Below are 16,878 nucleotides of genomic sequence, written 5' to 3'. Positions count from 1 at the left end.
TCCTAAGAAAAGCAATTTATTTAGACCCAGTGCTGTCAACACATTAAAGGGGAAAAAAAGTTTCCCGGGCTGGAAGATTGGAATTTCCCAATTCACCCACAGTTTGCATTCTCTTCACTAGATAGGCTAGATTTCCACAGGTTTCCACCTTGATGCAGGGTAGGATGAGACAAGATTTTAAAAGCCTTCACGACTAATCATAAGGCATTACTTTTCCTGTACATCCCTTGTCTAAAATGATGTAGAACAGATGCAGAGACAACAAGATTCTTGAAAATAATCCTCAAGGTCAGTAATGACAATGACCACATCTCAAGAGTCCTGTCAGCATCCCTAACTCCCCCAGTTTTGATGAAGAAAAGTTAGGTCTCCAAGTCAACTGAGGCTCCAAAAAGGAAAGTTAGGGAGAAACAGGAGCCACTGTTAGACAAGAGAAAACAAAAGGTTTCCTTTAGAGAACAAGTGCTAGATGCAAAATGTTAACACTAAAGAGCTGAGGTCAAGGATGAAAACAAGGGGAATCCTACTTCTTTCAGTTTCTACTCTGACAAACCCAGCCTGGAGAGCTGGACAGACGCAGCTAAACCAGAGACTCTAAGATGTTAAATGCTCCACAAACAGGAGGTGGCATCAAAGACCCTTTCATCCCTTGCTTCAGCTTTTACTGGATGCAAGGCTTTTTTTTTTTTTTTAATGTCAGTTAAAAAAATTTTTTTTCTTCAAGTTTTACATTTATCTTTTTAAAAAGTATATCCACCACCCAATTTAACTTAGAAAGACATTCTCTTTAGGTCCTTCCTCATCATGTCTTCTTCCTTCTCTCACAAGTAAATTTGGAATTTTGCATTTATTATCCCTTTGCTTTATTTGTATCCCAAACATTCTGTATCTGTAAAAAATGTATTTTTTGTTATTCAGTCTATTTTTTTTTTTTTAATAAAAATGGAATGATTATCAAGTGGTGACTTGCTTTTTTTGCCCAACATTACATTCCTAAGATTCACTCAGGTTGTTCCATGTAGTCGAAGTTCATTCATTTTAACTACTTGGTAGTCCTTCATATTTAGTCCATACCAACATTTATTTTTCGGTTCTCCTACTGATGAATATTTGGGTTGTTTACAGTTAACAATCTGCTTTGAGCACTGTGTTTCCTCATGCACATGCACATGAGTTTTAGATATGAGTATGAGTAACCTTACCAGAAGAGGCCAAATAGTTTTTCAAAGTAGGTATACCAATTCACACTCCCACCAGCAATGTGAAGTGTTCCAGCTGTTATGTATCCTCACCAACACTTGCTATTATCAGACTTTAAATATATCAATACAGGTTTAATTTACATTTCTCTGATTGTTATTAATTATTAACCATCTTTTCAGAGTTTACTGGTCTTTCCTCTTCTGTGAAGAACCTAGTTGAGGGTTTCCCCATTTTTCTACTGGGTTGTTTCTTACAAATTTGTAGGGAGTTCTTTATGTGTTCTGGATACTCATTCTATTATCAGTTGTAAGTGTTATAAGTTTTTTTTTTTACCAAGTTTGTGGCCTGTCCTTTCATTTTATGTTATTTATTTATAAAGAGAAGTTCTGCATTTTAATGTAGTCATGTTGATCAACCTTTCCCCTTATAAACATTTTAAATCTTAAGAATGCTTTCCTATGTGAGATCAAGGTATATTTTCCTACATTACTGTCTCCACATTTTGTCCTTTAAATTTCAGTGTTTACATCAACTGGGATAGATTTTTGGTATGAGACAAGAATTCAATTTCATTTATCCCTATGGGGTTCACCCAGTTGTCTGAGCACTGTTTCCTGTAAAGACCCTCCTCTCCCCGTGAAACTACAAGAGCATTTGTCACCAATATGTTTTCCTTTACACATGAATCTGCTTCTGAGTTCTCTATTTTATTCTGCTGGTCAATCCATTTATTCCAGTGCCAATACAAAACTGTCTTACTTACTAAACTTCATAATAATTCTTTATATCTGGTAAGGCAGGTCTCCTCACCTTGTTCTTCTTCTTCAGGAATGTCTTGGCTATTCTTGAATCTTTTCTCCTCCATATATATTTTAGAATCAGCTTGTCAAGTTCCACAAAAAACCTGTTGGGATTTTTATTGGAATTGCATTGAATCTATATATCAGTTTGAGGAGAATTGACAACTTTACAATATTGAACCTTCTAATCCATTGATCTTATCTCTTTCACTAATTAAGGCTTTTTCCTTTAATGTTTTCAAACATTTTTATAATTTTCTCCAAATATTTTATAAATATTTTATTAAATTTATTCTTAGGTACTTCACATTTTGGATGTTACTGTAAATGATATCTTTTAAAAAGTATTAGACTTCCTGATTGTGGTTTTATGTATAGAAATGCATTAACTGTTATGCTATTTTTGTATCTATCAACCTTGTTAAAATAACATTAATTCTAATAATTTATCTGGTGACTCTCTGAATTTCTCTGAACAATAATTTCCTCTGTGGGAACAAAAACAAACAAAACTGATTTGTCTCTTTCTTTCCAATCCTTCATACCTTTCATTTCTTTTCTTGCCTTACTGTGCTGTCCAGTATCTCTAGTATAGTACTAAATCTCATTCACTTTAAGTTTGAATCCCCTTCCAAATACCCTGACTCCTCACCAGTGTCTGAACACTCTGTTGTGATGGGGATCCTACTACTTTCCAAGGCAGTTCTCCTTATCTTGGAACAGTTTGGTTTAGAAGGACTTAACACCTCGATACACAATTTGTTTCATTTTCCCCTTGTACTGACTACTGTAAAACCCGAGTGGTCAGCTGGTGCAGTCTCTGTCCCTTAGAAATCCTGAACCCCCAATTCCCTGCTGAAACCTCAATTCCAAAGCTCCTGACTGCTACTGATAACTCCTGTAGCCTCTGACTTTGATTCATTTATTTAGAGACAATTCATCCATGTAGACGCTATTCTGCTTCTGATTCACTCAGATGCCACAGTTCTGTTACCATATTACACATAAATGTGTCTTTACTTGGAAACGCAAGAATTAAGCTGTCTCTACTAAAGATACAGGGTCCTGACTGGGTTGGGGGTGGGGTGATTCACATTTCACAAATCACAGATTTTGACCACCTCACTGACCCTCCAGTTCTTTTCCTCACTTATCCCTTTCACCTCAGGAGCTAACTAAATTCTATCTATTTAATAAACCTTAAACATGCTTTAAAGAAAGCTGAGCACCAAAGATTTGATGCTTTTGAACTGTGGTGTTGGAGAAGACTCTTGAGAGTCCCCTGGACTGCAAGGAAATCCAACCAGTCCATCCTAAAGGAGATCAGTCATGGGTGTTCATTGGAAGGACTGATGCTGAAGCTGAAGCTCCAATACTTTGGCCACCTGATGCAAACAGCTGACTCATTTGAAAAGACCCTGGTGCTGGGAAAGATTGAGGGCAGGAGGGGAAGGGGACGACAGAGGATGAGATGGTTGGATGGCATCACCGGCTCAATGGACATGAGTTTGGGTAAACTCTGGGAATTGGTGATGGTCAGGAAGGCCTGGCAAGCTGTGGTTCACGGGGTCGCAAAGAGTCGGACACGACTGAGCGACTGGACTGAACTGAAACATGCTTTAGGGACCTCAGTAAGTGGCTTTTCAAACTCTTGCTTTATAAGAAAAAACTGAATACTTCCTCCTGAGACAAATGCTGGTCAGTAAAAAAGTTCCAGCTTATAACTTTAGGACAAAGTTCCATTACCCATAACTTTCAACTGTGGTGGGGCTTCACAGAAATCAAAGGCCACACTCTCTGGTCTGTCAGATATCTGAAAACAGCTGTTATTTCCTATGCTTATTGTTTCTTCAGCTGTTCACCTCCGTGGTCCAGTTTTTCTCTAAAACAAATTCCCACTTAATGTCATTCCTTTTCACAGAGACCACAAGACTCTTGGCACAGCTCATGCTGGGTACACCAACTCTTTATTCTATATGCTACACATCCATTAAAGCATAATGGATATTATGCTAAAGCTAATTAGCTTGAATAGCTTTATTTACCATATTAAAAATTTTTTTAAAGTCTGCTTTTAAAAATATTATCTAAAACTATGCTTGCTGTAAAAGAAAGTCAAATAGTTCAGTAGAAAGTGGAAGTTCCCTATCATCTTTCTTATCTTCTACCCATTCTTGTAGGCAACCACTGATTACAGTTCACAGTGATCCTTCAGACTTAAAAAAATAAAATAAAATAAATAAAAGCATTAATACACTCACACACAGACATACATATGCTTTTTAAAGGAGATTATACCATGTGAAGTCCCCACAATAGTGATTTCCCCCCCATATTTGTCTATGTTGATATTTATTTTAATGACAATAAAGAATTTCATAATAGATGAGAGAAATCATTTAGCCACTAGGCTATCTAATAAATACTTTTCATTTTACTTTCTTTGCTATTATAAGTAATGCTATAATGAACATCCTTATAAAAATACACATGTGGTTTTTCTGTTAAGAGTCATAAATTAGGTCAGATAGTATAAGCATTTGAAATTTGGTTGATACTGCCAAATCATCCTCCCAAAGCTCTATCAACTTAAACTCCTCCTACCTGTGTGTAAGACTGTCTTTATCCCCATACCTCTGTCCATACTTGATATCAATCTTTGAAAATTTTCAAATCTAACAGGCCCCCCAAAATGGTTCATTTTAATCTGGATTTCCTGATTACTAGATATAGCTGAGTTTATTTTTCCTATGTTTATAGACCATTTGTTTTTCTTCCCTGAACTGCTGATTTTTCTCCTGAAACGTTTACTTTTTTCTCATAGGTTTGGAGAAATCTCTATATGTTATGGAAAATTCTCTGTCTACCTGTGGCAAATAGTTTCTTCCAGTTGGCCACTTTTTTAAGGTGTCATTTTTAAGAGACACTTAACATTTTAATATATTTATTATCTTTCAATCTATTCCATTCTAGCTTCTGAATTTTGTTTTGTTTACAAAACACACTATGATTACAAGAATATTATTCTATGATAGTGAACACAAATTGGTGTGTTTGTCCTATGGTTATTTCTCCTCTTTCCTGTCAGGGCTGACCAATGCAAGCACAGTCACACTGTACCTACACTGTGCCACCTAGATTCTCTCTTCTAGGATTTTTGAAACTCAGGAAGCAGCAGAGGCTTCCTTAGAGGGCCCAGAACCACCAAGATAGGATCTGCTCTGTCCAGGGGCTGGTTGTCTATCTCATCTTTTGATTCTGCCAGCTTCCCCAGTATCTTCCCAATTGATGGTTTTAATTTTTTGCTTAATTGACATGACTTCTCTTGTTTTTAAACTCATTTAGCAGTTAGTAACAGAGGGTGGGGTTGTACATGAGAGACTGATGGGGGAAATGTGGGTGATATGAACCTAAACACCAAGTTCAGATGAAGGGAAAGGAACTGTTAGTCAGTTTTCATTATGACAAGAGCAAGCCACCAATACCTCGTGGCTCTACAACAGTTGTTTCAATTACTGACTTGCAATCACCTGGGATGTGTTCCAGCTGATGGTGAAGGAATTTAGGGAGAGGGGAGTCCCAATTCAAAGGAGGCGAGAGACACTGAAACCAAGTAATAGAATTATTCCTAACAATTTTAGACAACAAAACAAGAGAAAGACCAGCTCCAACATCAAATATTCATCTCCAAAGATAGCATAAAACTCAGGGCCCTTCTATGACTGTGCTATGTATTTGCTGAACCAAAAGTTAAGGTTTCAGAATTTTACTGATTGCCAATGGAATTCGCATCTTTCCTTGGTTGGTCATGTGAAAGACAAGGCTTTCAATGATCTAGTGAGATAATTATCTCTTCAATTATCAAGTGAGATAATTGAAATGATGCAAAAATGAAACAGAACAGTTGGAGAAAACCAACTTCTAAAAATCTCTATTATGCTCTTCACTGCATCCTGCTTTCATGATGAAAACTGCTCCACAACCCAGCTCTCATTGCTCATGGATAATCAGGATGCAAGCATAACACAATCTGGAGGAAATATACATAAAGAAGGTAGAAAAGCAAAGAACTAACACCCAGAATAAACTGCAGGAATTCACTGAGTTGGATCATCAAAACCATAGGATTAACTGTTGATATAGATTTTGAGGATATTAGATCAAGGAGGGATCTAATTCTAATTTTTGAATAGGGTCAGATTTCTAGTTATAGCATGGTTAACTGAACTTCTGCAGTTAGTATACCTGCTTAGGAAACTGGCCACAATTCTAGTGGTGGAGCGGCCAGTGGGAACCTGGACTGAAAGCTGGGTTCAATGAAAAGCTAGAAAGCCCTTAGCACAAACTAGAGATCAGTGTTATAGGGGATCCAACAGGTTCAACCTTCTTTCTTACTGATATCTTCACCATGTCCTTAATGGGATCTATAATGCATGCCTTAATAGAGGGTGCACATTGGTGAGGAAAGCACCTGAATCTTTTAGAAGGAGGAACTGACACCAAAATGGGATTCTTGATCTTAGTGAGATGAAAAAAGCTTCAGAGGCCACACCATAACCTCCAAAACAAATGCAAGCTGCTGGAGTAATAATCTCCCTTTATCAAAAGGCTAGGTCCGAGGCAAGTCACAGAGATCCTAACTGCTACAGGAGACTTAAAAGTTGTGGGTAACAATGAGATAACCCATTTACATGTGTGAGTTTAGTGATGGCATGAAGCAAGTGCTCCGTAACTGCTAGTATTAACTATTCTGATGCTTCCTATTACTCCCATGTAAGTTACCAAATAGATGAGATGACAGTTTTTAGGAACGTCAGTATAATAGCATACACAAATCATGTGGAGCTGCAGACTGCAGTTGCTTTTTCACGTGTGCTCGCCTTCCTTAAGATTAATACAACCCCTGGTACCTGGAATTTCACTATTAATAAGGCAGGTGTACTTATTTTTTCCTCTACGATGCAAAGACTACATGATGCAGTTCCCCTCCTCATGGCAGGAGCAGCTTTCAGTGATCAGTCATCCTGACCTCTCTCTGCTGTGAGCTGGTTCACTGGGGTTTTGTCTTAGTTTCACAGGACATCACCCTGACAACTATGCTGATAACAAGAAGCTAACAGAACTTGAAAAACAGGATATTATGTATCTTAGACGTACATGATAGACATAAAAATAAAAATACAGTGGCTTGCCACCTAGGCCAAGTTTTCTGAAAGTCAAAGGCCCACAGCACGTCACCGTCTACCATAAAGAACAACTTGCTGCTCCTTGCCCCTGTGCCTCCAACCTCCGCCCACTTCAAGGAGGAGGAGTGATGCTTGCTGGGCCATTGCAGATTTTGGAGACAACACATCTCATGCTGGTGTCCTGCTCTGACTCATTTGTTGAGTGATCTGAAAAGAGAAGGCTTTCTAGCTGATCTAGGCCAGAGAAATGAATTCTGGTAGATTTTGGGGGCCCTAAGTGTCTCTGGGTAAAGCTGAGCAGGAGAACTGTAATGAAAAAACCTCACAATCTGGGGACAAGATCATGATCCTGTCAGCAACATCATGCTCCAGTTTAGCATTGGGCTCTGGTAATGATGTAAGCCTGGCCATGGGACACTAGATATCCATGACTTTAACTGCTCATTATAAACTTAGTGTTGCTAGGTCGTTCAGTCGTGTCTCTTTGGCAACCCCATGGACTATAGCCCACCAAGCTCCTCTGTCCATGGGATTTTCCGGGCAAGAATACTAGAGTGGGGGGACTTCCCTGGTAGTCAGTGGCTAAGATACCACACTCCCAATGCAGGCAGCCTGGGTTTGATCCTGGTCAGGGGACAAGATCCCACATGCCACAACTAAGAGTTCCCACACTACAGCTAAAAAGATCCTGCATGCTACAATGAAGATCAAATATTCTGCATGCTGCAACCAAGACCTGACACAGCCAAATAAAGCAAAATAAAAAAAGAACACTGGAGTAGGTTGCCATTTCCTTCTCCAGGGGATCTTCCTGATTCAGACACTGAACCCACGTCTCCTGCATTGGCAGGCCGATTCTTTACCACTGAGCCACCTGGGAAGCCCAAACTTAGTATTATATAAGTATAAGCTCTAAATTGGGAAATGTCCAGAATTCAGCTGAAATTGATGTGTACAGAACACATGCCACACACCCACTCCTTCAATAGATTCCACTGACTTCCTGATGATACTAACAGTTGACTAAAGGAGAAAAAAGTCCAGCCTAGTGTACAAATGGCTCTGTGAGTCACGCTAGCCCATTCTGGAGGTAGATGGATAATCTACTTAGGTATCATTCTGAATAAAAGAGAAATTCATCTGGTGAACAGAACTTCAAGCAAGGTATCACACTATCCACTTCACTGGATATCAAGATCTGAGCTGACCCCTGGGTAGCAGATAACTGGACAAGAAAGACAGGAAATACGTATTATGCTCCCTGTGTATGCTCACCAGATGGCACTCACTGCAAGAAGCCAAGAGATGTTGATCGGCTCTTTCCCTCACCACCCCAACTGCACATATGTGGTCACGGTGGCACGGCAACTGGCTGTCACAATACCTATCTGAATTTGCCTACTGTGCCTCTGAGGAACACCACCTCTACCCAGATATTTGTTACGGGATCTCGGGGAATTATCTCCAAACAAAGAACTCATTTTACAGAAAAAATATGGCTACAAGGTTACATACTCATTACTCAGAAGTAGCTTACACCACAATTACAAAACAACAGAATACCTACTGGAGACCTAGCTATAGTGTTGAGGCTAGGGTGCTATCTTGTGGGATAAGGTGAAATGTTCTTAGTCAACAATGAGTATTAAATGGTGGTGTTCTTCTAACAGCCAGAAAAAGGGGTCCAAGTTATTACTTAACTCTTCCATGGTAAATGGTCTTCTGCTTCACCTCTTGCTTCCCTTCCATCTATTCTCCAAATTGTAGCTAGTGATTTTCTCAGACTGTAACTCTGACCACATCACTCTGCACTCCAAGCCCTTCAGTGGTGGAGCAAATGAGTGGTGACCCACCCACCCAATAATCATTCCTCCTCTCCTCCTTGCTATAAGAGCTCCCATTCTATGGGTTATCCACCCATCTTCTATATGACACAGGAATAATATGGATTGGTCTCCACCAGCTGCAGTAAGTCTATTTCTCCCTTGCCTGTGACTAGTTTGTGAAAGAATATGTGACCAGGTAAGTCCCTAGAAGCTTTATCTCCATTTGTGCCTACAACTAGGGCAACCATTACTTTGGGGCGGGGGGGGGGGGAGGGGGGGGGCTGCGTTGCATGGTTTATGGGATCTTAGTTCCCCAACCAAGGACTGAACCCAGGCCCTCAGCACAGAATGTGTAGTGTCCTAATCACTGGATCACCAGGGAATTCCCGGGGAAGCCATTTTGGCATCATGAGGGGACCCAGCCTAAGAAACAGGGCTGACACATGGCTGAGTGGAAAGGTATAAATGAGACTGAGAGTTCAGCAATGCCCAGGTTGATGAATTAGCCAATTCTGGAACTGTTTTTGTGTCCTCAAATCCACTCCCCTCTCCCTAATCATTACCACTTTACATCCGTCTGATCAGCACCTCTGGTCTAACTGCTGCAGCCCCTAACTGTATTTCCTGTTTCTATCCTGGTCTCCCCATTTTCTTTTCTATCCTGGCTATTTCCTAACCACCAGTCTGAGTCATTTTTTTCAAAATACAAACCTGGCTGGTCTGTGGCTTTCCACCTCCCTCATGACAGTCTACAGGATCTACAGTCTGGCTCAGTCTTCTACATTTTCATCTCCCTCAAGTCTCTGCTTTTCAGCCACTCACAGCTTTTATTATTATTTGAATGTGTCTTCCCTCACCCACCGTCACTACTGACAGATTGATTCTGATATTCCCAGTACCTGGAATGTTCCCCATCTGCCTTTCCCCAATGCCCTTGCCTATGATTGGGTCTCAATTAAAACATTTTTTTTTTTTTAAAGTAAATTCTGAATTAGTGGACTGGGATCAGCAACTGGTAGATTCACAAACATGGTCTGCTTTCTTGAGGGAGTTATAAAATATACAAATGTAAATACTACCCAAGATGAGGCCTGTGCCCTGCAATCTGCCATGGTCTTCATTTTCCACAATGACTTCCTCCTATTGTCTACACAAGATACCCTGGGAGCCCTTGGCTCTAGACTCTAAAGGCTATACCTCTTAATGCAGGTTCCCATGCCTCAGCACCAGTTCTTCATGTCTTCCAGTTCTTCATGTTCTATACTCTGTTTGAACTTACACACCAAGTTCCCTGAATGCAGGGACTATCTGCTTTTGCTCCCCTCGCAAAACCCTGGCACCTCACATATGTTAGATTCTGGATAAGTAAACAAAAGTAACAGACGCAATGATGAATGAATGGATAGATGGGTAGATGAGGGAGGCAAGGCAATTTTTTTTTTTTTTTTCATTTCCTGTCCATGATCACATAGGAAAGAAGTCAGATGAACCTGGTAAAAATTTCGTACCTCTGAACCCATTAGAAACCTGTTTTCTACCCCATCACTCAAAAGGCTTGACCTTAGGTCTGCCTTCTCCCTGCTGATACACCAGCCTCAGCAAAGAACTCACGTTGAATTCCTCTCTGAAGAGCTTATTGTCATCAGCCATTCTCCGGTTAATCTCCTCTTCCAGCTTGTCCACAGGCAGGGGCGGATACTTCCTGTTGGTGCTTGGGGACCTGGCCAGAAGTGGTACGCTCTGGGGTTCTGCAGTGCATAAGGGGGAAGGTTGGTCAGGTGCCTTTGGGACACAGCCTTTCTCTGGAGACCAAATTATGGGCTCGAGCTCATGGGCCAGGCATTTAAACACTAGTGCTACTCTCAATTCTTTTTTTCTTTTAAGGTGGGGAAACTCCTATTTTCTTGATTTTTCTTCTCCATGAAAGTCCCCCACGTCATTCGGGGTGTCTTACCCACATCCTCAGTGCGGCCATTGGATAAGCGGAAAGAATTGGAATGGCTCCCAGCTTGCTTGTATTTCTTAAACCTAATGAGAAAATGTTCACAGTGAAACACTAAGCATGGAGTCAGAGAGCCCAATCACCGGTTTGTAGCTCCACTTATCAATTCAGCCTTTACACACTGAGGCAGCTCCAGTGGAGACTGAGCACCTCAGTGTGCTCCTGCTTAGCACACTAGAATTCAACCCAGGACACCCCACAGTATGTTCTCGTTGGAATGGCTCCTCTGCACAGTTCCAGTTCCAGGATTTGCTGCAAATCACAGGTGGAGACGCTGGGTAGGATATGTGGGTATAATAAAGTGGAGGGAGATAAAAGAGTATCAAACAAAAATCCTGGTACTTTCTGGGTGTAATAAGAGAGAAACTCAGAGCTTCAGACTTGTTGGCACAGGTCTGGCCACAAGTCTCCTCCAGAAAGATAGGAGACACAAGACAAACTATAGGGGTGTACGAGGTTCCCCTCTCTTTATCCATTCAGAAGAACAGAGGGAGCCCAGAGCAGCTTAAGCCAAAAATAAGGACAGAGTTAAACTCAGTCAGGGCAGTGACTCCAGTAGGAAAAGAACAAATGTACCTCTCACTTCCCTCCCTTGGGTTTCCCTTCCTGGCTTTTGCTCCCTGTTTGAGGAGTATCATCTAGAAGACCCTGGAAGAAAGTCAGTAAGAGGAACCCTGTTGCTTACATGGTTCCGTTCAGCATGCTGAGTCAGGGGCCCTAGAGGGGTTTGGGGTCAAAGCCCCAACAAGAAATAAAGTAAACCTTTACTGAACACATAATTTTCACTGGGGCGCTTTCAGGGGTTGTTTCAATAGGGCTAGATCTAAAGACCTTAAAATGCTGATCAGTAACAACAGACTGTGGCGTCTTCCCTCAACCTCTAAACCACGGTCCTGGGCTTTAGGATGAACTGGAGTTGAGGGACTGGACTTGGGACAGATGGAAGCAAAGGGAAGGGGCTGGGTTTTAAGACTATATAAAATTTTAAAAACATTTTTAAGCAGAATTTTAATCTTAGGAACGCTACCATGAGTCATTCCCTCTATCCCATTCATTGTCCTTATCTTACTGTCTTTTGGACTTGTGGGCTTATCCAGAACCGGGGGTACTGAAACAGAGTCCACAAGAATGCAGAAGCATCAGCATGCTCACCTTAACATGTACAAAACTATGATAATAAACACGATCACTAGCAGAGAGGACAGGGCCACCATCACTGCAATAATTGGCGTCTCATCTGAAATCAAGAGAACAAAACATGTTGTTAACCACTGTAGGTAATGGAAGGCTTGAGTCTGCTGCTCAGGGAAACACTCAGATGAGGAAGAACAGCTCTTCCAAATGCTTATGTATTGACAGATGGCTGGGCATGGGGAGGAAGAGAGGGAGAAAAGAAAAGAGTGCCAGCCCAGGGTTACTGGGTGAAGAGGAGGGTAGAGCAGGGTAAAGGCGACATGCCCACCCGACCTCACTTATCATACGTTATGTTTATTCTCCGTTTTCCTACATTAGAATGAAAGTTCTTTGAAAGCAGAGACTGCTTCTTTCATTGCTACAGAGCCTAAGACAAAACCAGTGCTCAGCATGTAAGAAACACTCAAATATTATAAAGCATGAACACATCCAATCCTGATAGCAAGCTGGGGTGTAGGCCCAACAGTGTACTTTCTCCCAGGCTCAGTGGGCTCCATGAAGATGGGAGAGAAAGGAAAAAGGACAATTTTCCTACCATAAATGCAAACAGTTTCCTGGAACAGAGAATATTGTTCCTGATTAAAGCAAGGAGACATTATTGGATCTTTAAGCACTGTGTGTCTAAAACTGCTGGTTACTCTTTTCTACCTCTTTCCACAGTCATCCTTTTCTACCTCTTTCCACCAGCACCCCAACTGCAGCAACATCTGGCCTGGAGGAGATACAGCAACTCTGCCCTCCATTCCACAGGGCCTGGCTTCCTTTCCACCCATAATGAGCCTCACCCTCCGCCTGCACTTTCATGCCCCTGCCACGAACTACACGACCAGTATGAATTTGTAACTATCTTCACCATTTTCCACCTTTTCTAGCAGCATCACTTTCTGCCCTCTGCAGCAGATCCCTCCATGTAAAAGTCAATCCTGTCACATGTGGTCTGTATTACATCTGTTACTGTCACCTCAAATATCTGTTGTCTTGATCTCATTGATCTTCTTCCTACCACCAACAGCCAGTCCCATGTCTCTCTTCACAGTTAGCTTCTCACAACAGTTATCTTATAAAACAGTTGTCTTCTCTAACCTCTTACCTCTGGGTACTCCACACTGTTTTGCTCTGACACCTACCCTGAGTGCACCCTTTAAATTCCTCATGAAGGACACCAACAAATAGCATATTGCCGAATCCAACGGAAACATTCCCACCCTCATCTGATTCAACCTCTTACTAGCATTCATCCCAAAAATACTTATGGACCCACACTGTATGCCAGACACTGTTCCATTCACTGGGAGTAGAGAAGTGATTAAACAGACAACTGACAGAGAGCTGACATTCTGGGGGATGAAGGAGAAAACTGATCATAAACAATTTCAGAGATAAGATACATGATGAAAAGAAGGGTAAGGGGATACAGAGTGATGGGCTTTGGGAGAGGGCAGTGGCTGGCTAAATTAGAGTAGTCTTGGAAGGTCTGAAGTAGTTATACTGAGCAGAGGTGTAAATAATGTGAAGAAGTGTATCATAAAAAGGTCTGTCCAAAGAATTTTCTAGGCCCAGGGACTAGTGAGCATAGGAGTCCTTAACAGTTTGGTGGGTTCAAGAAAGAGCACAAAGACCAGATTTGGTACAAGATGTGGCTAGAGAGGTGGGCAGGAATGAGAAGACTTTGCACTCCACGGTAATGAGTGTGGACTTAATTCTGAATGTGATGAGAAACACTATGTCACTGGAGGGGTTTGAACAGGGGAGATATATAAATAGACTTACATTCTTAAAAAGACCAGGTAGTCAAACTAACTTTAAGTAGCAGTCTTAATGTAGGAGGTAACCCAGGAGAATGTGGTGTCATGAAAGCCAAGAAGAGTTTTTCAAGACGGTGGGAGTAATCAACTCAGGCAAATACTATAGACAGATTAAGTAGGATGAAAACAGAGAAGTGAAACTTAATTTGACAAGAGGGTAGTTATTGGTAACCTTTTCAAAAGACTGGTTTCAGTTAAGTTATTGAGAAAGCCCAAATGGAATGAAATAAAGATGGAAAGAAAAGACAGTGAGACACCGATTCCTTATCTGAGGTGAGGACTTTCATCATCAAGAGATGCAGAGAAAAGCAGCAGCTGGAGGCAGAGGCAGGATGGAAAGTTTGTCTGTTTTTAAAGAGATGGGAAATATCATAGCATGCTTCTTTGTTGATGGCAGTTTTCAAACATACCCTGGTATGTGAATCTCATATTAAAATGAGCATTCAAACTGGCTGACTATTCCCTCCCTTTTGAAGAACTTTCTTCTCTTCAGTTTCCACGAGAAAGCACTCTTCTTTCTGTTCCTTGGCTGCTTCATATCTTCCCTTATCAGTTGTTCCTTTTCTCACACAGAACTTTAAACGTCTGATTTACTCAGGGCTTTGTCCTTGGCACTCTTCTCAATACTCATCCAGTTGATCAGATCAGGCTGGAAGCTCAAGTTATATGCTAGCAATTTCCACATCTGCACTGCTTGGTCAGACTTTTCTTCAAACTTTTCTGAAACGATCTTACCTCTACTTTAAATCTCACAGGCCATGCCACCTTCCTGCATTTAAAAAAGTTTCCTTCACCAGTAACTCAGTAGTTAGCACTGCCATCCATCCACCCTACTGCTCACCTAAGAAATGTAAGAATTCCCTTAATTTCTTCCTTAGGCTTATCTTCTATATGCAACTCAGCTGCAAGTAATATTTTGTTTGTTTTTACAAATAGTCTCTCATCGTATTTTTTGGGCTGCGTTGTGTCTTAGTTGTGGGGCGTGGGCTTAGTTGCTCTGTGGCATGCGGGATCTTCATTCCCTGACCAGGGATTGAACCTCCGTCCCTTGCGTTGCAAGACAGATTCTAAACCACTGGATCACCAGGGAAGTCCCTGCAAGTAATGTCTTGGTAGTAAAACCAACACCTCAAATTTGTCTGCCTTTTTTCCCTTCTTTTGCTATCACTCTAGTCTAAATCTTTGTCTTTTCTCATCTGAATCACAGTAAGCCGCTGTCCCTTGCCAGTCCATTTTCCACAAAGCAGGGACAGTGATCTTGAACAAAGCAAATCAGATCACAGTCTCCACTTATGTAAAACCTTCCAAGGTTTCCCAGGCCTTTAGACTGAAATCTAATATCCTTACCTTGGCCAGTAACAACCTCCCCAATTTAGCCCCTGCTTTTTCTGTCTTCTCCACTCTTTCATTGCTCACTAAACTTCAGTCATTGGCAGCCTTCCATGCTGGGTTCACTCTTTCCTTGGGCCTTTGAACCCTATTCCTTCTGTTGTATTTAGCGTTCCTCCATTCTTGATTTGACCTGGCTAACTCCTAGTCATTTGAAAAGACCCTGGTGCTGGGAAAGATTGAAGGCAGAAAGGGACAACAAAGGATGAGATGATGGCATCACCGACTCAACGGACAGGAGTTTGAGTAAACTCTGGGAGTTGGTGATGGACAGGGAGGCCTGGAGTACTGCAGTCCATGAGGTCGCAAAGAGTCGGACATGACTGAGTGACTGAACTGAACTGAACTCCCTAGACATTCAGTTCTCATTTCAGGTATTCCTTTTTCCAGAGAGGTCTTTTCTGACTTAATATTAAATTAGGTAAGTCTTAGTTTCCCTATCTCTAAAATCAGTTATTCTAAAGATTAAATGAGATTATCCACGTAAAGTTCTTGGCACAGTTACTTGCACACAATTACATACACAGTCAATGTTAGCTTTTTTTTAAAATTTGCCCAGAACACTGTTATTTCCTTTGAAAATACCCCTTACATTCTGTATTTATTTGAGTAAAATTGATTATGAGTATCCCTCCTTTATACCCTAAATTCCATAAAGGCAAGGATTATATATTTGCTTTGCTTCTCACCATATGCTTAACACCTAGTACAGAATTTCACACATAGTGGGTGCTGAACAAACACTAGATGGACTACACTGAGTGAATGAATAAAAGAATTAAAATGATTTATCACCATATTATGTCTCAGTTCAATGCCAATCACAGAGGGCTGTATATCAGGTATTAAAAGAAGGTAATTAGAAGACATCTGGCTCAAGATAGTGGGCTGAATCCACAATTTTATTTTTTTCTCTTGCCAAAAGGACACTGAAATGATAGAAGAAATAGAGTGGCATCAGTAGACCAGAAACTTTGAGGGATCTGTGGAAGACAAAGCAGATGGAATTAGACTGCTAAAGAGATGAGAGCTAAAGAAGCTCCAGTTGAGAGGTAGTACTAGTTCTACCAGCCTGGGCCGAGAAACACCTCAAACTCAAGAGTCAACCAGGACTAGGGATAAAAGTAGGCTCTGAGGTAGCAGGGTATTTAACCAAAGGCTCACCAACCACAGCTTGTATACCGACAAGCTGTGGTATCTAATCCTGGTTCAGTTGGAAAAACAGTGCTCTATACAGAAAGGAAGTGTACTGATGGCTCCTTTATTAAATATATAGAAATAAATAGAAGCTCCATATATATTTTATACCTTATTATAGAAAACTTGCAAACTCCCACAAGGGAAAAGAGAACACTACAATAAATCCCTATGCACTTATCTTTTCACTTCAATAGTATCATCACATGCCAGTTTTTTCATCTTTACTAGGTCTAGGTTTCTCAGCTGCACACTAATTAACACTGTGGGATAACT

General features: G+C 41.0%; 1 protein-coding gene across 7 annotated transcripts in view; it reads right to left on the bottom strand.

Annotated features, from left to right (window-relative positions):
* The window catches only part of PTPRA (protein tyrosine phosphatase receptor type A), a 164,454-nt gene that overhangs the window by 33,256 nt on the left and 114,320 nt on the right, over positions 1-16,878 (bottom strand). For 6 of the 7 annotated variants that reach the window (XM_020906289.2, XM_020906291.2, XM_070472333.1 and 3 more), the window contains 3 exons: positions 12,170-12,254; positions 10,970-11,043; positions 10,627-10,763 (listed from right to left, as the gene is read on the bottom strand). In XM_020906289.2, the coding sequence (XP_020761948.1) occupies positions 10,627-10,763; positions 10,970-11,043; positions 12,170-12,254 (296 nt within the window). Of the gene's footprint in view, positions 1-2,013; positions 2,108-10,626; positions 10,764-10,969; positions 11,044-12,169; positions 12,255-16,878 lie in introns of those variants that run through there. The other variant, XM_020906294.2, reaches the window with a different exon arrangement.

Source organism: Odocoileus virginianus, chromosome 9 (genome assembly GCF_023699985.2).
Source record: "Odocoileus virginianus isolate 20LAN1187 ecotype Illinois chromosome 9, Ovbor_1.2, whole genome shotgun sequence".
Lineage (NCBI taxonomy): Eukaryota > Metazoa > Chordata > Mammalia > Artiodactyla > Cervidae > Odocoileus > Odocoileus virginianus.
Note: the sequence above shows the minus strand (reverse complement) of the source record. Positions and strands in the feature narration are given on the sequence as shown.